General features: G+C 38.2%; 1 protein-coding gene across 5 annotated transcripts in view; it reads right to left on the bottom strand.

Annotated features, from left to right (window-relative positions):
• CEP112 (centrosomal protein 112) overlaps positions 1-25901 on the bottom strand; it is a 199014-nt gene that overhangs the window by 158036 nt on the left and 15077 nt on the right. For all 5 annotated transcript variants that reach the window (XM_074555134.1, XM_074555133.1, XM_074555132.1 and 2 more), the window contains exons 7-15: positions 21648-21695; positions 21447-21524; positions 9513-9599; positions 7037-7136; positions 5753-5871; positions 4631-4774; positions 1737-1891; positions 1296-1413; positions 252-344 (exon numbers count right to left, since the gene is read on the bottom strand). In XM_074555134.1, coding sequence (XP_074411235.1) covers positions 252-344; positions 1296-1413; positions 1737-1891; positions 4631-4774; positions 5753-5871; positions 7037-7136; positions 9513-9599; positions 21447-21524; positions 21648-21695 — 942 coding nt within the window. The remainder of the gene's footprint in view (positions 1-251; positions 345-1295; positions 1414-1736; positions 1892-4630; positions 4775-5752; positions 5872-7036; positions 7137-9512; positions 9600-21446; positions 21525-21647; positions 21696-25901) is intronic.

The raw sequence follows: 25901 nt of genomic DNA, 5'->3' as shown, positions 1-25901 counted from the left end.
AGATTTAAACTCTTATTTAATATTTGAACTACAGAAAAATTCTGTGAAAATTCTGCTCTTACCTCTCTTTTAGCCACACTTTTTAAATCAGCCTTTAACCATATGTGAAATTTCATATATTTCCACTCATAAAATAAAAACATGTAAGCACAGTATACAGAAGTACATTTGAGGATGGATATCTAAACTTTTAAATCATCAAATAAAGTAAAAGGAGTTGGTCATTTCTGAGAAAGAAAGTCAGGGCTCACCCTCAGCTGTTGCTTCCTTTGATGTTCAGCATCTTGCAGTTGTTGTTTCAGCAGAGCCGTTTCACGGCGTAATTCTGCAATCACATCACATGTCTGCTTGGATTTAACAGAAAAAGCAGTTTTTGTCTTGGACTCCTCATTAGCTCTTTTGCATTTTTCAATTTATTTCTCTAAAGTTTCAAAAAACTGGAAAATTATCAGCTTGGGAGAAAAAACCTGTATGAGTTTATGGCTCTGTATCAGTTTGGGCCCTCTGGTGAGCTTAGAAATGGAAACAACAGCACAAAAAACCACCCCTAATAATAAAAAATCCCTACTAAAATCTACTAAAAATTGGTAGAAAGAAAAATACTTTGTAAATGAAATGGATTAAAGTATCATCTGATCTCAGAGCATTTCAGTAAATAAACACCAAACACCCCACTTGTCCTATGGATCTATGAATTAACAAATGGTATTTAAAACGAGTCTTTTCTACAATTATTTGACTTTAAATATGTACCATCTCTACCTATGCATATTGGTAGATATCAACCTGACAGATGCTTTTCCAGAAACAAACCAGAGTTATTACATTTTGGGTGAAACCTACACTTGCAAAATACAAAATTATTTCCTTAAACACATAATTATTTAACACAATGTTTAGTACTATGAGGCCTGCAGGACTATGTTTCTCTGGAAAAAATATTGTCTGTCATGGAAGAGGCTTTATGAAAACATTAACTCTTCAAGGGTGTGTCCAGAATTTTTACAGGAGCACAAACAAAATCAGCATATTAATTGTACCTTATCTGAATCAGCTGTAGAAATGCACACACACCAGAATGACCAACCAACTTCAGATGATTTTTCAGTCAAATTTGGGAATGAAAAATTAAATCCCAATTTTATTTAAACTTATAGTCAGGACTAACTCGGGGAACTGAGCAATTCCTTGGATTTATTCATAAGCATCATATTGATAGTGATGAGAAGAAGAAATAAGATTTAAGACTTAAGAAATAAACGCCATTTTCCTGCCTGTTACACCTGGCAGCATACCTGAGCTTGTTCCTGCTTCAGAAAATCTCTATCAACCTCAAATTTACTTTGTAGATGCTGAAGGTTCTCCTTGTATTCCTGCATAATCTGGTCCTTGTCTTTCTGAAGTAACTTGTACCTACACGGAGCAAGCAAACAGAATATGGAAATTGCTTTCAGATTTTGGCATTTTACCTGCTCAGTATCAATTCCACGGAGTCTGCACGTCTGCCACGTGCTCTTGTCACAGAGTGAGCTGCTCATAAATAATGCAAAGGAAAGACACTCCTCAAGGTGGTCGTTTGGGTCACTTTAAAGGAGTTTGACACCAATTAATATATTTTCAAGAGAGTTTTCTAATGTCAAATGCCATTCAGTGTGTTCCTGGAACAAAATTAATAATGTTTGCTTCTGGAAATTCCATATTTTTACGAGTTTAACTACTAATTGTGATTGAATTACCTTTCTGTCAGCTCCTGGAGCTGGGAGCAGACCTCCTGGTAGCGCAGTTCTGTCTCAGTCTTCTCCTGAGATAATTTCTGACGCTGTAAATTGCTGTTTTCAGCCTCAACAGTCAGCTGCTGCACACGGGCCCCCAGCTTTTGGACTGTCTCATTCTGAAATAGAGAATTATTGAGAAAAAAGCCCAGAATCAATGAGGGAATGCCCCGGTTGTTGTTCAGTAGCCTTGAGCAACGAGGTTCTCTGATGATGCAGAGACACAAGAGTTACAATGGCAAAGCTGTCATCAATCATGACAGTAAATTTTTATACATTATATAAAAACAAATATATCTTCAAAATGTGGGTGTTTATTCCCCCTCAAAGTGACATCTCCCTTACACAGCACAGCATATGCAACTGATTTCTAAATTACAAACCCTTTCAAATGGGAGAGAAAACAATATTTCAATGGAAAACCACAATGGATGATAATATATACAAAGCATTTTTAGACTTTCCAGAAATCTCATTGCAATAACTTTCAGTAAATTACAAGCATCTCTCAGAAGTTGTATCTTTTTCCTGGAACTTCATCTCATGATATAAACAAATGCAAAAATGAACAGAATAAGGACAGGCAGGTAGCATGAGACTGCTCTAGGCCTTCCCATTCTTCCCTAAATTTATGATAATATGCAGGGAAATGAGGGAAGAATTCCTCAGGAGGCTGGGCTCAGAAAATCAGACTCAGAGTAGACATCAGAGTTATTTTTATATTAACAAAGGCCTGAAGATGAGGGAAGTGGAACAGAAATTTCACCCACTCATAAAATAAAATAAACCCCCAACTATGTGCCCTGTGCACCCCTGCCCTGTCACTGGAGGTGACAGAACCTGACCAAGACTTGGGTTTTTTGTTTGTTTTGTGGTTTTCTGGGGTTTTATGTTTTTTTTTTTTTTAATAATTAAAAAATGAGTCATTTTTAATATACCACTGAACATAATTCCTGGCTGGCCTCATGTCCCTGAAGGAAGTTCATCCTTGTTCAGGGTACAAACCCCTCCTCATCAGCTCTATGGCATTAATGAAATTATTCAGCCAATTCCACTTGCTAACAGCACTGGCATTCCTGACAACATGAAACTCTGAACAGGGAAACTCTGAAATACCAACAGAAAAAAAATTTAAAAATCAGGAGAGAGAAAGAAGAGAGAGAAAAAAAGAAAACTAATTTCCAATGACAGTCTAGTCTTTCATCTTAAGCCCTGCCTTGAACTCTACCTTGTTTAATTATTAAATCAGAAGCTGCTCGGCAAGATCTGTCTAGTTTTGATGGTTCTTAAATTCAATCTTGCTGACAGACTGTGTCCATTTTTCTCTGTATTTACTGTTACCTATGACATGATCTGAATGTTAATTTTTAAATTCAACATTCATTAATAAAGGAATAAATTTTGTTTGACATTGTCTTTTCACTTATTCAATTTTCCTCGTACTTCATCCTGATGAAAAGTACAGGATGCCTTTTTGAGGTTACTTGTTAATTTTTTTGCTTTTTGCATCATTTCTATAACAGGCACAAAATCCAGATTATACCTAACTACATGCTTATAATTACTCTAAAAAAGAAATGCAATAAATTAGAATAATCAATACTTATTTTAAAATCCTTTTAATGTCATCTTTCCTCCAACAGAGGTATTTGCTCAGTCAAAGAGGAGGTGGGTGAGTAAAAAATCACGTTTCTATGAAAATAGATGCAATATACAAATGATCTACAAACCTGCAAAGACAGAAGTTCTACTAACTTGAGTCAAGTATTTGTAATTAAGGATTGATTCCAAGATATCAGTGTAACATTGATTGAAAATGTAATGAAAATAGATGTAATATACAAATGATCTACAAACCTGCAAAGACAGAAGTTCTACTAACTTGAGTCAAGTATTTGTAATTAAGGATTGATTCCAAGATATCAGTGTAACATTGATATGAAATAAATGGATTTGAAAATGAAAACAGATGTAATATACAAATGAAAATAGATGAAATATATGAAAATAGATCTAATATACAAATGATCTACAAACCTGCAAAGACAGAAGTTCTACTAACTTGAGTCAAGTATTTGTAATTAAGGATTGATTCCAAGATATCAGTGTAACATTGATTGAAGGGCTGTGCCTTGATTAATTTTATCTGGGGAATAAAATCCTTGGTTGGACTGGCTGCCAGGACAGTGCCCTCTCCAAGGAGAGAACAATTGCAGTATTGAAAGGAAGGATGTACAGGCACGAATAACAGAATCATGGAATGGTTTGGGCTGAGAGGGATCTTAAAAACCACCTGATTCCAGCCCTGCCATGGGCAGGGACATCTTCCACCATCCCAGGCTGCTCCAAGCCCCATCCTGTAGCATTCACACTCTCTGGAAAAATCCCTTCACCCAGGATTTTCTCCTGGGAAACTGAGAAGCTTCAGGGAAAAGGAAAACAATTTTTATCTCATTTGCTTCTCCTGTGTTGTGCTCATGTGGAATGTGTTGGGAGATTGTTTACTCATGGGAGATTGTTCCTTTGGATTCTGGTGTGAATTGTTTTGACTCATTGGCCAAGCTGTGTCAAGACTCTGGAGAAAGTCACAAGTTTTCATTATTATCTTTTTAGCCTTCTGTCTGTATTCTTTAGTATAGTTTAGTATAGCATTCTTTAATATAATATAGTATTAGAAAATAATAAATTAGCCTTCTAAGAACATGGAGTCAGATTCATCATTCCTCCCTGCCACGGGGATCTCTGCACATACAACACCATCCAACCTGGCTTTGGGCCCTTCCAGTCCACCTGAACACAAACAAAATGAAATTTAACATTTTAAGAGACACCAGTGAGAGGCTCACAAGCCAACCTACAGTTGACTGTGTCTGCTGCAAATACTCCTCCTCCATCTTGGCCAGCCGGGCGTTGGTCTCCTCCAGCAGCTCCTGCATGTCCTCCGTGTGCTTCTTCCGGATGTTGAACTTCTCCTTCTCCATCTCAGCCACAGCATCGTGGAGCTGCACCACAAAAAAGGCCCAAAGTGACAAACGGCAGCTGCAGCATTGAGAAGTGTTAAATTATTACAGCATATGGGCAGAATCAGTGAAAAGTCCAGGTATTGAAACTTCTGTCCTCTCTGAAAATATTGTTTCTCTAAAACAAAAAAACATTGTGGTTGCCCATCCCTGGAAATGTTCAAGGCCAGGCTGGAAGGGCTTGGGACACCCTGGAATATTGGAAGGTGTCCCTGCCCATGGCAGAGGTGGCACTAGATGAGCTTTGAAGTCCCTTCCAACCTAAACCAGACTATGAAATAAAACCCAAACAAAAAAACCACCCAACACTGGAGCCTCAAGATCTCTATCACAAAGGACAATTTATAATTTAAGATTATGACTTGCCTTTAAGAAGGCAAGAATTAAATCCAACTTCATTTCCACATGCAGGGCTGCAAAAAAATTAAATTGTCCAGCAAACTTCATGAATGGAGGTGGATTTGTCCTTTCTGTGACCCTCTCTCTCCTGAGAGGGGGAAGCAAGACAAATGCTGACAATAATCCGGACAAAAGTGACACTGTCTCACAATAAACATGCTCTTCCCTTTGCTCTGCTGCTGTCTTGAGTTGAACAATAAATAAAAATACATTGAAGAATTCATGACCCATTGCAAGACTAAGAGTTCAAAGGAATCACCGTGACAGCAGGTAGCAGCAGGTTTATCCAGATTAAAATTCCGTGTCAGGTCAACCAGAAATAAACACTTCCCTAAGAGATCCAGAGGCTTGCCAGGAGGCCAGATGAACCCCAGGAACAGGGTGACCAGCTGGGTGCAAAAGCATCAACAAAAAGAGTCTTGATTACTTCAGGAAAAAATAAAATCAGCACAAAAAACACCCCTAAAACATATTCTACATATTTATTTTTTGAGTGGCAAAATGCATTATCCCAGATAAACACTGCAGGATCTGCCAAAGGAGGGAAGCATTGCTCATTACCCTTTTCTCCCACTCATTGTTCAGGCAATCATTGCTTTGCTCACACATCTTCCTCAGCTCTGCAATCTGCTGCTCTTTGGCTTCTCTCACAACTTGGGACTCACGAACGAGGGTCTGAACTGTTAAAAATGGGAAAAAAATTAAACAACCATTCAAGAAATTTGGGATTTTTCAGTGCTGGCAGTAGATTCAACCAGTTTATGTCAGTTTTCCAACTGACCTGGCTTTCTGATGGCTTTTAGCTCTTAGATACTAAATGGATGTGCTGCTTTAAGTTGTAGCACTTAAATTCTGTGTCATTACAAGGTGTTCTCTCTTTTCTACTTTGTTTACAGAATATTTCAGAGAGAGTTTTCCTGCCTGAAGGAGTAAATATACATCAGCAAAACTCTGCATAACCTCAAGAAAATAGTTATTTTAACCTGATTTTATGAGCATCATTAGGAGAAAAGGTTCTTGTGAAGGTTGAATGTTCAAGATGTACATGAAAATTAAGTTGCCCAACTTGAATTACAAGTTATGGCATCACCATTAGTGGAAAAAGCAGGTCCATATTCACACTTCCACTTTGTTTTGAGAATTTTCATTACCTGGAACATTGTGGGCAACTCCATTTCAACCTGTTCCAGCCAAGAGCAACCACCAGCCCAGAGAGAGAAGCCCCAGATCCTTTGTTGGACAAATTACTTTCCCAAGGAACAGGAAATAAAATACATGGAACACTCTTCCTTTTTGTCCATAGACTACCAAACTCCTGTATTATTTTCCAGTGTGGTTTAGTCCATAGTGTGAATGGACTCCAAGGAATTCTGAAAGAAACTAACACTGAAAAACTGCTGACAAGCCACTCTGAGGGTGAATTTTGGACTCGTGACACGCTCAAGAATATTCATGTTTGAAATCTCCTGCCACAATACTCTTAAAAATAACCCGCTGTGGTTTGATTAAAATGTACTGAATGTATAAAAAAATGAACTTTGAGCCAGAGATTCCAAAAAAAATGGAAAGAAGTGGCCAAAATATTTCAGTGGCATCAAAGAAACTTTTTTGGTGACGCTCATAAAACCTGCGTTCAGTGTAATAGATCACAGGCTCTTGGAACACTTGGGTTGGAACAGCAGAGACAACTGGACAAGAATCTCAGAATCCAAAGGAAAAAATTAAATCAAGAGCTACAAATGATGAAGAAAGGGATGTCTGCAGAAGGAACACGCAAGCCCACAGCCACAAGAGAATGCAGCACAATACCACCACACAGAAGACAACCACGAGGATAAAAATCACCTTTTTTCTCCAGCTTTCTTATCATATCCTCAGACTCTTTTTGTTTCTTTAGGTAGTTGGACTTCAGCACATCTATTTCATCATTCTTTCTATCCAAAATCTGCAGAGAAAACTCAAAATATTTTAACATAAGTCCAAAATATTCCAAGTGCATAAGATACCTGGTCTGCAAGAAGTCCTCAGGTCATGCAGGATTAAGTGATTGAACCTAAATCATTTTTCCAGCTACAATTGCCAAGCCATAAACAAAGAACTGGTTTAGACAAATGTAGGAAAAAGCAGATTAAAAAAGGAGTTTCATGTTTTAAGGTGAGTTTTTTTGGTTTTCCTTTAAACCTGAGCAAACCCAGTGCTGCTTTGGTTGAGTTTGGAAGTTTCATGCTGCTATTGCTGCAAACAGAAAAGATTTCCATGCTTATGTTGCCTAATAGTATTTAAAAGCATCTAAAATTCTCTGCAGATTCAAGAAATATTTAAATAAGTTGGTGAACTTCATTACAGTCTTTTGTGCTTCACCAATTGAAATTCCTTACATGGATCCTAAGGAACAATGGACTGGAACAGAGCAAGTATAGGAGGGTAACTACACCCACATTTCTGTACAGGCTGAGTTTGGAAATAAAAAAGCTTGAATATTTGCACACTTTGAGATAGTATTTTAATTTAAACTTTGTGTTTAAGATAAAGATTAAAGTCGCAGAAATTTTATAACAGTGCCCCAAATCTCTTATCAAACAGAAGCTTTCATCTTAAAACAATATTACTCCATCTGCAATAAACGTTTTGTGTCTTTAAAGATTAATACGACACTATTTAACCTTTTCTAAAATATCCAACGTTATTAAACGACTTCAAAAGACCGAATTCTAACATCAATTAGGAAGGGATGACAACTCAAGGGATGAGAAAGCATTTAAACTATTTCTTATTCTCACAAAGCTGTTTCCTTTAGACTCCCAGCTTTGCTCACTGCTTCTGCTCCAAGGCCTTGAGAACAGATGAGCCAAATATGCACCTGACCAAATATTAACATCCTCTCAGGAGGCTTTGATGTGTCACAGAGTTGTGTCAACCAACTTCCTCCAAGGCTGTGACTCAGCCTTTAGGAAACAAAGCAGAGGCACCGAGCGATGCCGAGCTTAGAGCGGGATCAGGATCGGGATCCGAGCCCTGCCAGGGGCACCTTGTCGGGTTTTCGGCTGTTTGAAGGGCCTGGAAAGGCCCGAAGTGGCCTTGGGGCAGCCCGTGTATCGAAGGACGAGAAGAGGCTTCAGTTCTTCTTTCGGTTTTTATGTTTATTAATTGTTTATCTAAAAGATTTTCTTTCAGCCTGACAGAGCTCTGCTCAGCAGCCAGCCATGAGCACACTGTCCTGCCCTCCGGACAGTCACCTATCTTTATACCCATTGTTACGTGTACAATATTTATCATTTTTCCCCAATACCATTTATTCTTATTACCCGGTGCACTTTCAGTAATAACCAATCCAAGAGTGCCACCATCACCACAGAAGATGGAGGAGAAGAAGAAGAAGAAGAAGGACAGGACACGCCCCAATTCCTCCATCTTACTTCTCTAAACCCCCCTGTACAGAAATCCTAAACCCTGTGTTTCACCCTCTAATTAACCAATCCCTTCACCATTCACCCCGGTGAAACCCTCCTATCCTCATACAGGTGTCGTCTCCTGTGTAGGATCAAAGTCCAGCCACCAGACACTTCTGGAACATTCCAGGACTCCCGAGCCCCCCAAGGGTGGTCTTGGTGGCTCGGCACCTCAGGACTCAGATCCTGAGATCCCACAGCACCTGGGCTTCACTCCGCTCCTGAAACGCGGGGTTGAAGGTCCCAGCATGGTCTGAGGGGTGTGATCCTCCCAGCAGGGGTGTGCTGGGACACAGCAAAGACAAACCCGAGAGCTGGTGCCGTGGTAGTGCCGTGAGAATTCAGCGCACAAAATGCAGTACCGTAAATCAAGGGGGGATTGGTGACCTGCTCTGCCCCAGAGCAGCAAAATCCTGCCCAAATCAGAGACAGGACAGCAAGCACTGCTGCTGGGTGAGCCTGAATACATGTGATATATCCCTGGGTTTTCCTACTGTTATATTTTGCATTTTGTCCATGAAAAATTAATTTTGTTCACATTCTTCTCTAACACAAATGTTTTTCTCTCTAACAGAAAAATCACGAGTTTATGATTTCCCACAGAAGTTGTTATGCTGGTAAAATAGGTTGTCTTGTTCTAACAAACAAATTGCCTTGTATTTTCATCTCCTTTCTGTAAGTGCTTTCTCCTTCCTAAGTAAAATATTCTGCATTCCTCTCACTTTATGCCAACTGTTACCTACAATTTGACTTCCACTGAACATTAATTGCAATTGTGAAGAAGCTAAACAACTGATAAATATTTATGATAATCGTAGTCTCTATTATTGTTTAATACACTGCTTTTGGAAAAAAGTACAAACACTTCCTACCTTTTGAACATCAGCATCGTGCTTCTGTTGTAATTTCAGTTTTTCTTCATGAAATTTACCTTCTGCTATTTTCATTTTCATTTCCAGCTTTAAAAGCAAAACAGAATAGATACATGATTTAAATAAAGAATAAATTACACCAATGACCTTTTCACAACTTTTTAATAATTCATTTATGTCTTTCAGAAGGCAATGGGAAGTCACCAACAAAGAAACCTTATGAAAAAAATCTATATTCAGTTTCTCAACATTTTCATATTTATTCGATACAATTGTTACCAAAGATGTCATCCTACAACATTTCTTCAGAAAAATGGATCTGTAGGATGTTTTAGTTGGCAACAAGCACAACTGCTACTGCCCAGAACAAGTCATCATCCTTAACTTAAATAAACACTTAGGAATAAAACTTTAATATTTCTGTTAATATACCAAGTTTGGTAAATTCATTTTCATTTCTTCAGGCAGGTGTCACATTTACACAAACAATGTCCTTTAGCCCAGATGCACATTTATTTTTGTTTGTTTTCCATTATTCACGGAGTTCACATTATAAACACATTTCCTTTTAAAGGTGACTTATGATGGGATTAAGGATTGGATCACTGAAATACATTTCCTGTTCTGCCTGTGTTTGTTCAAAGCTGTACTTGAACCCCTCCAACACAAAAATACACTGCCAATTCTTACTCAGAATCTAAGTTTCCATCTTTCAAGTATTTTTTAATCTCTTGCATGTTAAAGGCGGTCTTCAGGACAGCTATGAGAGGAATTTCAGTCTCTCAGGCTTTTCTAGAAACCAAAAGTGACACCTTGAGCTCAGACTCAGGCTGTTCCACTCCTACATTTATTAACAGTCACTGTTCAGAAAGCCAAGTGGACTTGAAAGTTTTTCCAGAAGACAAATTCTGAACCCCCTCACTTTAGAAAGGGAGCACCAAACTCCCTCCAGGAGATGACTCCAAGTGGTCTTTGCCCAACAGAAAACTTTGTGTTTGACTTTTGGGTGTTCTGAAAGGTGCTGAGGTCCCCCAACCTCAACACTGCACTCCCATCACCCTCCAGCCACTTCCAGCTCTCACATTTTTATTTAGCTCAACTCAGAACATGACTTGTAATATCCCAACTCACAAACTCCACAGGAATTAACAGCATTATTCATTCTGCCTTTATTTTCCATGCCCCTGACTAATCAAAAGTTGCCATTCAAGCATGAGTCTTTATCTCACACAGACCAACACTAAACACAGTACAAATTATTCATTTTTTATACGACTCATTTGTCTTACAGGTTTGTTGGGACTTGAAAACATCACAAGGTCATCATGACTTGAAAACATGGGCTACAAAAACCCAACTCAACTCAAAAATGTTGTGCAGGAGACACAGAGGGCTCCTCAAGAAGAGAAAATAGAAGGAAGAGCAGAAAATTGTTTAATTTTCTGAACTCATCAACTGATGAGTTGTACCAACAACCCCTTATTACACCACAGATAAAGAAATCCACCTCCCAACTGTTTGCACACAGACTTATGCAAATTAATGGAGGAGGAAAAAAAAATTAGGTTGACAATTAATCCAAAGAAAATAAATCATATTCCCAGCTGTCAGCCAACGCTTTCATCTTCCCAAAATAAGCATTATGATAAAAGTATGTCTTCTATCCATGAAATCTACACATATGTATATATGAAAAGAAATATATGCATATATCACTGCAACAAAGTGACATTACAGAAGAAAATCTTAGTACCAGGTGATGAATAAGTGTTGATTTAATAAAAAGAGCACAGTAATCCACTTCCAGATAGACAGCTTGTGAACATGCCATAAATAAATATGAAGGTCTCATAACAACACAAATACCAGAAACTAAATATGAAAGAGACTCCAATCTACTTGAATTACATTAAAAGCTTATGAATGACTGAGGTACAGCTACTGCTCTCACACAGCTACTAAATCCACCCAAATTACATTTAAAACTCATTAAAAACATCAGAATGTCTTGGCTGACGGAAATGAATCCTTGGTGGTTTTATCAGCCAAGAGCTGGTCTAGGTTTTATTATTCTGTACACTGAAATAATACAAAAATAAATCAAAATCGAGAATTTCACTCAGATTAAAGACGGACATACATATTTTCAAGTGCTCCCAATTGTTCTCAGCCACAGGATGACACAGAACTCCCTGTACTTGAAGCTGGTTCCCACTTCTCATTAATCCTCCCCCTAGCACCACCCTCACACTTGCACCAGTTCCCATCAATTTCAGCTCATTAATTCATTACACCCCTTCCACCACAGCAGCCATCTCTTAAAATGTCACAGTTCTGGGACTGCTGTCCAAAAAGGAGAGCTAATTGCAACCAAACAACTGGAAAAATGTGTCCAAGATACAGAAATCAGCCCTTAACGAATGCAACCACTCTAATAACACAGTAGGTTGCTTTTCCTCTGAATATTAGAAATAAAGTAATAAAAAATAGGTGAAAAATCACAAAGTCCAACTCCTCATCAGGTGAGGGCTAAAATGGGGTCACCTTGAAAAGTACTCAAGGTCCTCAACTTGCATAACCTTAATGAAGTTTCAGCACCACAGGCACTTTTCTGCTCCATGTGCTTCATCCACAACTTTGCTAATTTTTAGGAATCATTGCTTTGCTCACACATCTTCAGCTCCACAATCTGAGATAAAATTTTCTAATTTTATCTCTACATATAAAGATATGTGAGAAGTCCCATATTAAAGTGTCTGAAATTCAACAGTTGATGTGCACATGAAGTTCTCAGCTAGTGTTAAGAGAAAAGCTGTGTTTGTACTGACTAACTGGTAAAAAAAAAAAAAAAATTAAAACTCTCCAACAGCATTTAAATTTTGTAATGGTCCATAGTTCCAACCCTACGTGTATCTTCATCACAACTTCTGGATGTGTTCATTTGAGCACTTGATGTAAAAATAGTGATATATTGGTTTAAAAATCCAACACTCAATTTCTTGAGCGGAAAGCTGGCAGCAAACATGAGGACAACACCACAGCGTCCTATAGCAAAGCCTGGAGGACTGGTTTCATCTCCAAATCTGCTTTTTGACCCACCCTCTCTCTGAGGCAGACTCCCAATCTCACTGCATACGTCGATGAAAATTGAGTCATGTAAACACGTTTTGTGCAGTGATCTCATGCAGGCTGGGGTGGAAGCAAAAGGGCTCAGCTCTCCCAGCTGGGAGTGAAATGCCTCCCCGTCCATTTGAAAGCTGAAGCACATCATTAAACACTAATTTCAATCAAGGAATATCTTTCCAATTAAAGCCACACCAAACCGAGGTGGAGCCTGTGCGCAGATCCCAAATGTCAAATCTCAGCTTGTCCCAATTTCCTGTGGGACAGCTCTAGGTAACTGCATGTGCTGCTCTTCCACGCACTTCAGCTTGGCTTTATTTATTAAACACATATTAAGAAACAAAATAACCTACAGCAGCACCAAAGAGCTTCACACGTTTCGGAGAAACCAGATAAAACCAACTTTTCTAAGTCGTTCACTTCGTTAAATGCAATTTACGGCGCTCGCGCTCGTTGGTTTTCATATCTTTTATCACCAGTTAGGAGGCAGCAGAGAATATGAAATTTATAGCATGTTACCATTCAGACAAGGAAAAAAAAAAGTAGATATTTAGCTATAGTTGGGAAGTTTGCAACTATGTATGAAACGCAGCCATTGCTGTTGGCTGAACATCATTCCTTTGGATTTCTGTCATTGTTTATCCTCCTCACAAAGAGAATGAGGCAATTAAACCCTAAGGCCATGTAAACAATACTGATGTCAAACATCTGTGCTGTCCCTGTTATTTAAAGCCATGAAGGGTGGTAGCAGCAGAGCTGCTTTTATGTGCCTAGTCACACTTTCTTCCTCATTTAAAACAACAAAACGCCACCAAAACCAGCAAATAGTTACCTGAAAATGGGGTTTTGGGGTTTCACTGTCCTGATCCCACAGCACAGCTCAGGTGTTAGCAACATCTAATAACTGTCAGGCTTAAACTGACACAATCTCATCTGTCATAAATCTCCAGGGGATGGGGGAAAAGTGATCTCTCCCTTTTTCATGACAGAGGATGAACATTTATCTTGCCACCATTTACAGAAATTTGCCGAACTATTGAAATACCTGATTTAAAAGCAAATCAATAAGTGGGTTAACAGTATGAATGACTGAACTGCTGCCCACTTGTCTCCATTCCAGGGCTCACCCTCAGGCCAGGGGGACATCTCAGAGCTTTAACATCCATCCAATTGGGGGTTTTGGCTATTTGACAAAACTGAACTTGTTGCTTGCCAGGTTTTTTTTTTTTTTTTTCCAAGCCTATGAATAAATGGGGGAGGGAGGGAGGAAGCGAGGAAGGGGGAGAAGGATGTAAACAATAAATGAGAACTTCAAAGTAAGAACTAACAATGCAGAACAATGACTTGTATATCTTACAGTACACGACAAAAGTTATTTGTCTTGGTGTTCTGCAGCTGCTAAAAGGAATCAGTGCACAGCACACAAAGCTTTGATATTTCCAAAGAAGAAAAAGGTTTCTTCAAAAATATCAACAAACAAGTCAAACTTTCTACCAAATTGTGCTTACTCAATATTCACATGCGGGGTTAAAATAATAAATATTGATAATTTATACAGTGTTTTAAACCATACAGGAAGGCCAAGACAGAAGAGACTGGACTTGCAAAACAGTCAAGATTTATTATAAATACACACTGACTTCAGACTAAGGTAATTTGGAACAGTGGATTTCACTTGATCATTAGCAAACTGTGTGATCTCATTGTGTCGTTTCTGTATCACACTGTACCCTCAAAAATTTTTAAGATTAGCTTTGAGGTATATTAATACTTTCCACATTTTACAAAAAAGACTCAGAGTATTTAAAAGAAAATCACTGGTGTGCAAAACAGGAAAAAATTCTAATTCATAACAATATACTTGAAGAGAAGCTTCAATAGTAAACTTTAATAATACTGGAACTAATCAATAGTAAATTTTAATCATATTGGAACCAATCTTCCATTTTCAAATAGAATAGCTGAAAACTCTGCATTCAGTTTACAGGATGTGAAAAAAATACTGTTCACTTCCCATTTCAGAAAATAAACAAATTTATAACTACATTTTGAAACAATACATCATTAACCACTCCAGTTACAGCATTGAATATCATCAATGTTTTTGTGCAGTGCAATGACTGAGGTGAAATAAATGTCTTGGAAAGTCTCTGCTGCAAAGAGCTCAGGAAACCAGAGATGGACTGAAATAAAAACAGCATTAAACAAGTGGAACAGCCAGAAATCAGAATGTAAAAAGCCCCTTTATAAACATGGCATTTTGCCCAGATTCAAAGGTCCCTCCACAAAAGTCCATGTTTATGATCTGAACTGGATTATTTGACCTAACAAACATTTATAATTCCCACCACATATCTACTCTTCTTTGTATCTTTACTCTTCAAAAACAATACAATTGCTATTTCCAGTTGCAATAGTTCACAAACTAATTTTACATAGTACTCTTTAATAAGAAACTAGATATTCACTGAATTAAAAAATTAATATGACATTGCCCCATTCTTATAGCCAGTAAAAATTAAAGGTTTTGTGCTAAATCAAATGTTTCCAGCTTCCCCCATCAAGGAAAATCTGACTATTTAAATGACACTGAAATTAATAAACGCTTGCTTGATACAGAGAAATAATTGAATGGCCAATTGTTCTTATTCATATGTAAATGTCATTAGGCTCTTTCAAGAGAGAACAATGTATTTTTCATGGATTTCCATGCTGGGGGTGGTGGGAAGAAGAAGAGAGAAGGAGAAATGCACCCAGCTCTGTATCCCAACAACTGCAATAAGTGGAAATGGTATTTGTGCTCTCAAGGATGTTTTCTCTGGCCAAGGAACATAACATGGATATTAGCACTACAACATATCCTGTTATTTAACAGCTTTATTTGCAGGGTCCCACTTCCACATGGAACAAATGTCTGCCACCAGTGGGAGACACTGACATCAGCAAGGACCAAAAGCAGTTCAGGATATGTCTGGAAATTAAGACAGCTCAGCCACAGCAGCATTAAATGCAGTTTTATAAAAGGCAGCACAAAAATGCAAGAAGCTGTATCTTCAGTTGCCAGCACTGAGAACTGAACCCAGCTGAATCTGTGAGCATGCAGAAATCACAGAGGTTTCAGAGGGATTTAGGGAAATGTGAATATAATGAAAGGCAGCACATGAGAATTTCATGGAATTCTGCTCAGGGCCCAGTCCAGCGAGTGAGTCTGAATACAGAGTCACCAACGCTGACTTCTTCTCCCCAGTGTTATTCCTCTCGTTTTTATGCTGCATTTTAGCAGCTACTGAACTTTTTATACTCATTTCAAGATCTCCTAAAGCAGCCACTAAACTGTACTCCCACCTTCTTTTCGCCATTTAAAATAACAGCGTACAGCACCTACTTTTTCTAGTCAATGTCTTTTCTCCCTCAAAAATCAGAATCTATACATGAAAAAAAAAAATCAAACTTTCTTCCTCTTTTTTTTTTTTTTTTTTTTAAGACAGACACACTTTGAGGCAGAGATTAATCATGCAGCAAAAGATTAATTCCCAGCTGCTTGGCAACCATCTGGACATTCTACTGGTTAAAACACTAGTTTGAATTGCTAACCTACCCCTTTGATCTTTCTCAATGTCTCCAGCCCATATGTGCAATAATTAAAGACATAGTCCACAAACTATTGCAAAAAAAATAAATAAATAACTGTACATGTACATCTAGATCTCCACAAGCAGCCTGACTGGTATCAGGAATTATAAATCAGCAGCCAGTTTATGAAAACATGTCTCATCTTGACATGCACTGTGTGTCTCACACCAGTCTAGCAATAAAATAAGGTTTGGGGTTTATTACATTACATTCTGAAGAGTTATCAAAGCAAGGCAGGATGTGACTTCCTCACCAGGAACACAACGGACAACTTGCACATGTTTTTGGGAGCAGGACATTAATCAGGCAGGAATTATGTTAGCAGCAGTCAGGATTGCTGTGATTTTAAATACGAACGAGCAGATTCCTGCTCAGGATGATTACTCAGTGGTGAGAATCAGTTTACAACTGGATTCTCCAGATAAATCACACCCTGCATTCATAACAGACACAAGGGCTGCAGAGAGAAGGAGAAAATTCAAATGAACCAGAAAATAGTTGCTGTCACTGCCTGGAATATTTTCAAGGGGAAATAAAACAGAGTTTTCAGAAGCAAGCTGTCACAAGGAAAAAAAGTTACAGAAAAGTGAAAATCACAATGAAAGGCATAATTATGTCATATCTGCCTTTTCTTGCCCCCTCCTATGGGTCACACTTGTGTGAACAGTAAGCAATACACGTTCTTACATTTTAACAAGAATTAAAAACCAGGATTAAAAACCTAAACAATCTTTACCCTTGGAAATCAGCGTGACATTTATGAGCAGGAATATGGCTTGGACAGTCCCCAGTGAACAGGGTGACAAAAGAAGGGGAACAGCAAAGGAAGAGAATTGGAAGAACAGAGGGATAAAAAGAAAAAAAAATTCCAACACACAAAGCTCCAGTTATTGTAAGACTCAGTTTTTGGGCCCACTCAAGTGCTTTCAGAAAGTTCATCAAAACCACCCTCCTCCTGTTATTAAAAAGCACAAACAGCCCCAGCACATCTAAGGAGGTTCCTTGAGCTGTATCCAGCTGTCCTGATTCCATACACAGATGTTTCTATATCCATCCACCAATATTTCAACTCCAGAGACACACACAGACATGAGCACACACTTTTAATTCAATATATTACACAAAAGAACAATACTGAATTTTTTTTTTACCATCCTCGGAAAATATGAACGAAAATATTTCTTTTAAATGAGGAAAAAATATAAAATCCATGATGTAGCTAAAGACACAATAATGTTAATTTTACAGTGGTTTAATTACAAGAGTTCTTTTTTAGGATATTGTCTCCATATTGGGTTTATTTATTGCTTGTATTTGGCATGAATTTCATGTATTTAAATACTTCACTATGGAACAGGGCATTTAAGAGGAAGAAATCAAACCCAGCAGGACAATGCTCACTGATCACCATCTCCTAATTGCAGGGACTCTTATCTTCAAATGCTCTTTCCCTTCTCTTTTCCATGCTAACACCAGCCAGTGTTATTCACTCTCCCTCCCCAAGTTTTACAACTTTCTTTCCTCCCTGCATTCCTTTCCCTACATTCTCTGTATGGTCCCTCTTGGGGGAAATCCATATCACAGCCCTCGTGCAATTTGCTCTGTTTCAAGTTATAATCTCCTGCCAGATAAGTGAGAAGCACAGTAAATCTGCTGCTTTCAACACCTTCAATCCAGAGCCCTTTTAGCCAGACCACGACTTAACTGTATCAGCACTGCAGATTTTATCTCCACGTAAATATATCACTAGATCCCAACACTTCTGCTGCAGTAAAACCATAGAAATGGCTTGATGATCTTTATAAACAAAATTTGTGTCACGCAGTAAAAGGGAGTGCTCATTCCCAAAATAAAAGGAGAAAAACAGAAATAAAGATTACAAAGATGAAGGTCCTAAATAGCTTTTTAAAAAGGCTGCATCCTCAAGATAAGACTTCTTGAATCATAAATCCATAAAACACTCTTTGTTTTTCATCTTGCTTCTGGTCCTTGATCCTTGAAGATGCATTTTCAGGGGAAAAAAAACAAAAAAAACTTCTTTTTCCTATTCTCTATGTTCTCTGTTATCTTACAGCACCTATTTCATCTGACAAACTGGTGGAAGCTATCCCACAGGCCACTGCCTTCCCCACAATTCCAAACACATCCTTGAAGATGGATTTTCAGGGAAAAAACCCCAAATTTCTTTTTCCCATTCTCTATGTTCTCTGCTATCTTACAGCACCTATCTCATCTCTCCTTTTTCTCATTCCCCAGCCCACATGACAAAACGATGGAAGCTGATCCAGGGGCGTTTTCCTGAAAACCCAGCCACTGCCTTTTCCCACAATTCCAAACACATCCTTGAAGATGGATTTTCAGGGAAAAAACCCCAAACTTCTTTCTCCCATTCTCTATGTTCTCTGCTATCTTACAGCACCTATCTCAGCTGACAAACTGGTGGAAGCTGTTCCAGGGGTTTTCTCCTGAAAACCCAGCCACTGCCTTCCCCACAAAAATCCTGCCCCCAACTTCATGACCATTTAGCCTGGGCTGCTTTAGTACACAAGAGGCTGGAAAAGTGGTTCCAGTGTCCAAAATCCTTATCACTGGATTCCCAAAAATCAAAACAGAGGAGTGACAGGACTGATAAAGTCAACAAAAACATTGGAAACACTCAATGTTCTCAGTTAACCCAGACAGATGAAGCTTCACAATTTATTGCATAAAGCACTGAGCTTGCCAGTTTGTCCGAAAAATAAATAAAGAGCTGGTATACAACTCAGTACAAATCTATTCCAGGTATAACCTTCAACTGAAAAGTGAAAATTATTTCCAATATGCCTCTGATTTGTTTAGACTTCCTTTGTTGAGATAAGATAAATAAATATCTTTGCTTACAAAATAATGAAACAGAAGGAAATTGAGAAAAAATGCTAAGAATAAATAAGACTGACAAAATGAAAAATTAAGAAAGAGAACTACTTTAAAGAAACACCAGAATGTCTCAAAGTGATATATCAGATAAACTAGCTGTTTGAGAAAGGTTAAAAGAAATCAGTTTATTAACATAGCTGATTTTATTTTCTCATTCCAGAAGAATTCCAAACCTGTATCTTAGCAATGGCACCGAATCTGTTTATTCTGAAAAATCACAAATCAGACTTTTCCTTTCCCCCTTCCCTGCCCCGTGGAGCTCTGGGTGACACAGGATGGCCAGAGGTGGAGTTCAAAGGGACATTTTCCCTTTTTATCAAGACAGGCCAATCACCCCATCTGTCGTGCTTTGCTGTCCTGCTGAACGGGGATTTATTCCTGTTGGGTTGCATCTCCCTTGTTTAAACCCACAATTTTTCAGTAATGACCATTTCCCAAACGGTTTAATCCATGTCAGAAGAGTTTGGGGAAGAGCTGACTAAAAGCCGCTGCCTGATGCCGTCGGCGTTCTCGCAGGGCTGTGATGTGGTTATCACTGCTCACGGCCATGTGTTCAGCATTACAGACTCTAAACAGGTGCAGGAATGCTTTATGAACAAAGGTCTAAAGGTTAAAAGCAAAAAACCCCACAGTTATCCTATTTTATGTTCTCCCCTCGTACTACAAAGAGGTTGGGAACAGTTAATGATTCCCCCGGACCCCTTTGTACAGCACCATTTCTCTGTTAATACATTCACATTCTATAAATAAAAAGGACTTTATTCCTAATTGAGCTTCACAAACAAAATAAGATGAAAACACATTTAAGTTTTCTCGTTAATAGCACACACATGGTGATTGTGAAACACTGTCTGTAACCTTTCCAGTTCAAACCAGCCCACAGTCGAGCACCATTAGCAAAAAGTCCTGGATTTTTTACTGTGTGGCTTAGAGGATTTTTCCACTGAACTAGCAAAGTATTAACTGGGTATTTTATGTAGCTCCTTGGCATGGATTCCTGTTTATTTAATTTGAAAATATTGTTTAAATGACAACACTGTGCTTTCAATTTATTTATTTCTTGGGCTATTTTCACATCTTATGAAACCTTGCCTCATCCCGAGGCACTGCTGGTTTGAACATTGTCAATCCAGAACAGCCAACAGCAGAGCAGAGAAAGTGAAAGGCACATGGATGGTGCAGCTGCTTGTTTGAGCACGGAGTGGGGCAGCCAGGTAGCACCAGAAAACATTTCATACACATCCTTTTATTAACAACTGAGGCATCTGCCAACCAGTTTTACCCTCCTCTGTATCTCTGCTAAAGATGTTTCCTGAATTGTCATGGAAGGAACTTTAGGGCAGTTCCAATCCATGTTTCCTTACAAGACACCAAGGAAATGAAAGATTATTTTCCTGCTTTGCTGATGATGCCTTTTCTCCCCAACTCAGACATATTTGGGGTACTTTGTCTGTTTAGGTCCTTCTGGATAGCAAGGAACTATGTACATTATCTCAATTTTCCAAGAGCATAAGGTTGAAATCAGAAATTCTGAAGACAAAGCAGAGTGCTGGATTCTGGATTTGTTTTTTTGTTGATTTTTTTAATGATTGGTTGGTTGGGTTTGGGGTTCTATTAATCGTTTTCCTAATGCACTTTGAATTTCCTTTTCTGCCCATTAATTCACTGTCTTTCAAAAAAATAAATGTCTTAAATAAAATGAGCAGCTTGTGACAAAATATCTCAGGCAGTCGACTTCCTTAAAGCATGAAAAAGGTAAAAATGACCACAAAATTTTACTTTTACACATATTCAAAGCAAAAAACCACGGGGTGAGAGAAGTAGACAGCCAAGCTTGGGCAGCAATCTCAGGAATTCACAAAGTTACAAAGAAGTAAAATAAAACCCCATATGACCAAAAGAGGATTGGAGCTCAATGAAGCAAATACAGAAATAATGTAGATCCTATCAGAAATAAGGTCAAAATCTCCTCAGTTTGAAAGGGATATAGAAAGCAAACAAAAGTCCCCACTAAATCAAAGGTTTCACTGCCTCTATTAAAGGGTAATTTGGAAAATTTCTAGAACTCAATCTCTCCACTAAAAATTCTTTCAAAGGACCAGTAAATATGTCCAGAAAGTCTTTTTTACTCCTGAAATAATTGGGAAATCCATGAAGTATTTAATGACAAGCCCTGTCACTTCAGCAAATTTCTCTTCCATGAGATTTTCTGCTACAATAACTTCCTTGTTAATGCCCAATTTCCAAGGAAAAGACTCCTACCTCCTTCTCCTGCATTTGAAGCAGTGTCTGGTGGTACCGAGAGGGGCTGCACTGCCCACAGTCAATTTTAGGTGTCATCTATTGGAGGAAAAATTCAAAACAACCAATAAATCCAAGCACAATCAATCCTGACCAGTGATTAAAAATAACATAAAAGGTTTGTTTGCCCTACTGAAATACCAAGGGAATATAAATACCTACCACAGTCATTGGCACCCGTTTTTCTCGCAGGTATCTGGGGTTTTCTAACTGAAAAACAAGGCAGAGAAAAATCAGCAGGTCAACAATGCCTGATTTAGTTCAAGACATCATAACTAAACTATATTTAGCACAGGAAATGCATCACTCAAAGAACCACACATGAGATTTCTTAAATCTTATAGGAATAGGAAATCTTCCTAAGAGATCATTTGGTTGGAAATCTACTCAGCAATTTTGGACCAAAAAATTGCACTTTTTTCCTCCCACCTCTTGTGGTTGCAAAAATTCCATCAATGCATATAATAAAAAATATTTGGCAGCTACATACATAGGCTTATGCAAAAGATTTCCAACTCTGTTGGCTAAATTCTCATTGAAATCAGTATAAAGCTACAATACATTTACAGATTGTACTGATTAAAATGCAGTGCTTTTGAAAAATTACAGTTGGGTGCGTTGAAACTATAGCCACACATGTAAGTTATAGAGACAAAACATAAGGAAATAATTCATTAACATGGCTATATAATTAAAACAGCTCTCTTAATCACTATTTTTAAGAACTGGAGACAAAGCATTGTTCCCAACCCACTTCCTCTATCAGACAACTCTATCTTTCTCATTTTCTCAGACAAGGAGGCTCAAACATCACATCACAGAGAAAGCAGAATGCCCAAAAAAAGCTTTCAAGGGTATAATCTTGTAAAATGTGGCAGTGAGATCTGGAATATGAATGAGATTGCAATACACATTAAAAAAAAAAAAAAAAAGTTGTAGGATTAGGTTGATCTATGAGGCATGGCAAACATATCAAATGCTTGCACTTTCTGCAGTAGCATGAAATAAATTTGTGTGTTGAATTTATCAGTGGAAAAGAGGCTTAATCCCTCTGAAATTTCAATTTGATACAGTATTATTCATTTCCTGTCCCAAAAGGTGATGTAGGATTTCTGTGTGGCGTTGAGTTGTAACACTTCACCCAGAAGTCATTGCAGATACTCACATTTAACACATATATTCAGTTTCAATGAATGGTGTTATCCAGAATTTTAAAATATTAGCTGAAAGCATGAGGAAACCAATAATTTAACAATATTTATTGTCAGGGAGTTTGCTAAAAGTTACACTCAAGTTCCCTTCACAGAAAGTATCCTGTGTTGGCAGTTAAATCCATGGGCAGCCACCAGGGAATGAAGAAATCCTGGATGCACCCACTGCCACAAAAAAGAGGAATTTTGGACACAGAAGAGACTGTGAGGAGAGGAAAACAGGAATGGGATCAGCCTGGAGCACCAACCACAGGAGATCCAGTGGAGGGGAAGGAAAAGCAAATCAAGAGAAAGGGGAAATAAAAGGTACAGAAATTCCAAACTGGAAAATTTTTGGATTTCTTTTGTCCTACACATTTGTACCTGCAATAGGATTTTCTACCTACATTTTACTGGTATTATATTCCTCCTCCCACCTCAATTTGCCCAATTGAGGCGTTCACCAGAAGCTCAAGGCACTCCCCAGGCTGGGATCAGTGGAAGCCTTGACCAAAATCTGGTGGAACCTGGACAAGGCTGCAGAGCCACATTTCAAAGCCCTCATGATTTCCCAAAGCCCTGTCTCTCATGCAGAATCACCCTTCACGTTGGCTTTTTTAAGCCAAAGTAATATAAAAATTGTTGTAAATATTTACAATTAATTAAAATCCTTTATCTGCCCATGGCATTCAGCTGTTTGCAGCCTTCACTTCAAAACCATCTGAAAAGCTAAGGTACATCCTGCTTGTTTATGGGAAAGAAGGAAAATGTGTCTCTAATACTTTGTAGGGCCCAAGTCTTGCATTTTTTGATTTTGTAACAGCAGCCATATGTGCTTTGAAGTTAAATGTTCCCACTTTGTTACTTGTTGTGGATTATATCCACTTAAACTGATCTGTAAACATTTAATGCCTCAACATTCATTCTTTTCATGCTGGTCTTCTGCAAAACTTCTTGTTCTCCAAATTAAACCACATTAAAGAGGGAATATCACAATAAAGAATGCCCCAAAAAAGAAAAAAAAAAAAAGTCTGTATTTATGAGAAACATGCAAATTTAAAAATAATAAGCAAAAGGTCAAAGACAAGCCAAAATACATATGTATGAAACTGAAGGACTGCCATGAGAAGAGCAGTAAATCACATGTTTTTTTAAGAGTATGAACCAAATAAATGTCATCATGAAAGACATCTTTATTTGAACTAGAACTGAACTCTAATTTGTAAATACCACTTCTTAACAGAAATGGTATTTTGAATGTCTTTGTAGAAAAGATTTTGGATTTCCCTGCTCTGTTAGGCAGTCTGACAAGAAATCATGTTTCAATTTGTGAGGAGTGCAATGGTCACCTTCTCTTTCTCCTAAACCAGAGCTGTGAAGGTGCTGGGTGATCAGATCCCCATGAAGAAATCCCCATCACCTAACAGAGATAATCTACTTCATTAAAATATGTATTTTTTCTTATTTAAATTCAATATTGAAAAAAAGTATTGCAGAAACGTACACAAAAATAAAATTCCAAAACTGCATTTAGGCAAATTAGCCATAATTTTTAAGTTCAGTATTTTCAATTTCTATTTTTTTAACAACACCTAAAGTAGTCAAAACTAAATATTTATGAGTTATACAAATTTAAAGCTATCAATGCAAGTAATGAGTGAAGTTGAAACCCTTCACTCAAAGCATTGACAAAAGTTGGAATGCTTTCCCCCAAAAGCAAGCACAGTGCAGGAAAAGCACGATTTTGAGCTTTAAGTACTTCCACAAGTCTCATCCTCATCAATTACACTCCATCCCTCAGGCTGAAAATATGGTCCAGTCCAGAAATTCCCACCAAAGCTTTGCTCTTTTGCTCAGTAAATATTCCACAACAATGACAACACTCAAGTCATGGTTCCAAACTACCCCTTAAAGTCCTGTTCCTCTCTTTGCAAGATGTTTCTCCAGGCATGGATATCTCCAATAATGCACAACTTCAGCCACTCACAGAATATTGTAAATTTTAAGATTCAGGGAATAAAACCCCCACACTTAAATCTGCAGGCTCGTTGCAAATTCCCCCCTAAGCTTCATCAAAGACAAAATGGGATTGTTTTCAAAACAAGGATGGCAAAAACACACATGAAAGAGTTAAGAACACTTAAGACTTTGAAATGGTAAACAACTAAACTGAACCTTGCCCTAAATTCTTACTTTAATCTACCAAACCCAGCCAGCCAGCATGTTCCCTACAGAAATAACTGCTGAGTAGCTTCAGGAAATTTGAGTAAGGACATTCTTATCTAACATCATAATTTGTAGGGAAGTTCACTTTAATGCTGCTGTTGCAGTCTTAGTGGAAGGACATTAAAGCACATGAAGGCTGTTTGTCAGCATGGAAGTTGAATTCATTTTTTTGAAGTCTCAACATCACTTGGAGTTCACTGTGGGAAAGTTTTCCCAGCCCTGCTGCCCTCCAAGGCCACAACATATACAGTAGGTATGTTTATAGTAAGCAGCCAGACTGAGAAACCAAACAAAAGATAATCAAATGCCTTGTGCAGAAATGGCTGAGCTTAACTAGACTGGAAAGACCCAGGCAGATGTGAGCCAAGGCTGCAGCCTCCCAGGAATTCCCTGCACTCCATCACTTAACCCTGTGTTACAACACTTTGTTCCAAGGAAGGAGAACAGAACACAGCCACCAACCACAGGATTTCTTTGGTCTGAATCTTCCAAACCTTTCCTAAGCAATAACATTTCCCAGGACAAGTTCTTCTGGGCAAGACTGAGCGTCCAGCCAGCCCCACATCACTTCTGGGAAAAGCTAAAGAGTTAATGTAGCCACGATATTTTATGAAAAATCCTTTCCTTGGGATTTTTCCTCCTGAGGAGCTGAGAGGCCTCAGGAACAAAATGTAAACATTGATTATCTGCTATTTTAGAATGCAACAGGTGCATCTGTGATTGGTCTCATGTGGTTGTTTCTAATTAATGGCCAATCACAGTTGGCTTGGACTCTCTGTCTGAGACACAAACCTTTGTTATCATTCCTTCTTTTTCTATTCTTAGCCAGCCTTCTGATGAAATCCTTTCTTCTATTCTTTTAGTATAGTTTTAATATAATATATATCATAAAATAATAAATCAGCCTTCTGAAACATGGAGTCAGATCCTCGTCTCTTCCCTCATCCTCAGATCCCTGTGAACACGGTCACAGAATTAATTCCTGTCCTGGCTGAATTCC

This window comes from Zonotrichia albicollis, chromosome 19, assembly GCF_047830755.1.
Source record: "Zonotrichia albicollis isolate bZonAlb1 chromosome 19, bZonAlb1.hap1, whole genome shotgun sequence".
Lineage (NCBI taxonomy): Eukaryota > Metazoa > Chordata > Aves > Passeriformes > Passerellidae > Zonotrichia > Zonotrichia albicollis.
The sequence above is the reverse complement of the archived record's forward strand: the minus strand, read 5'-3'. Positions and strand labels throughout refer to the sequence as shown.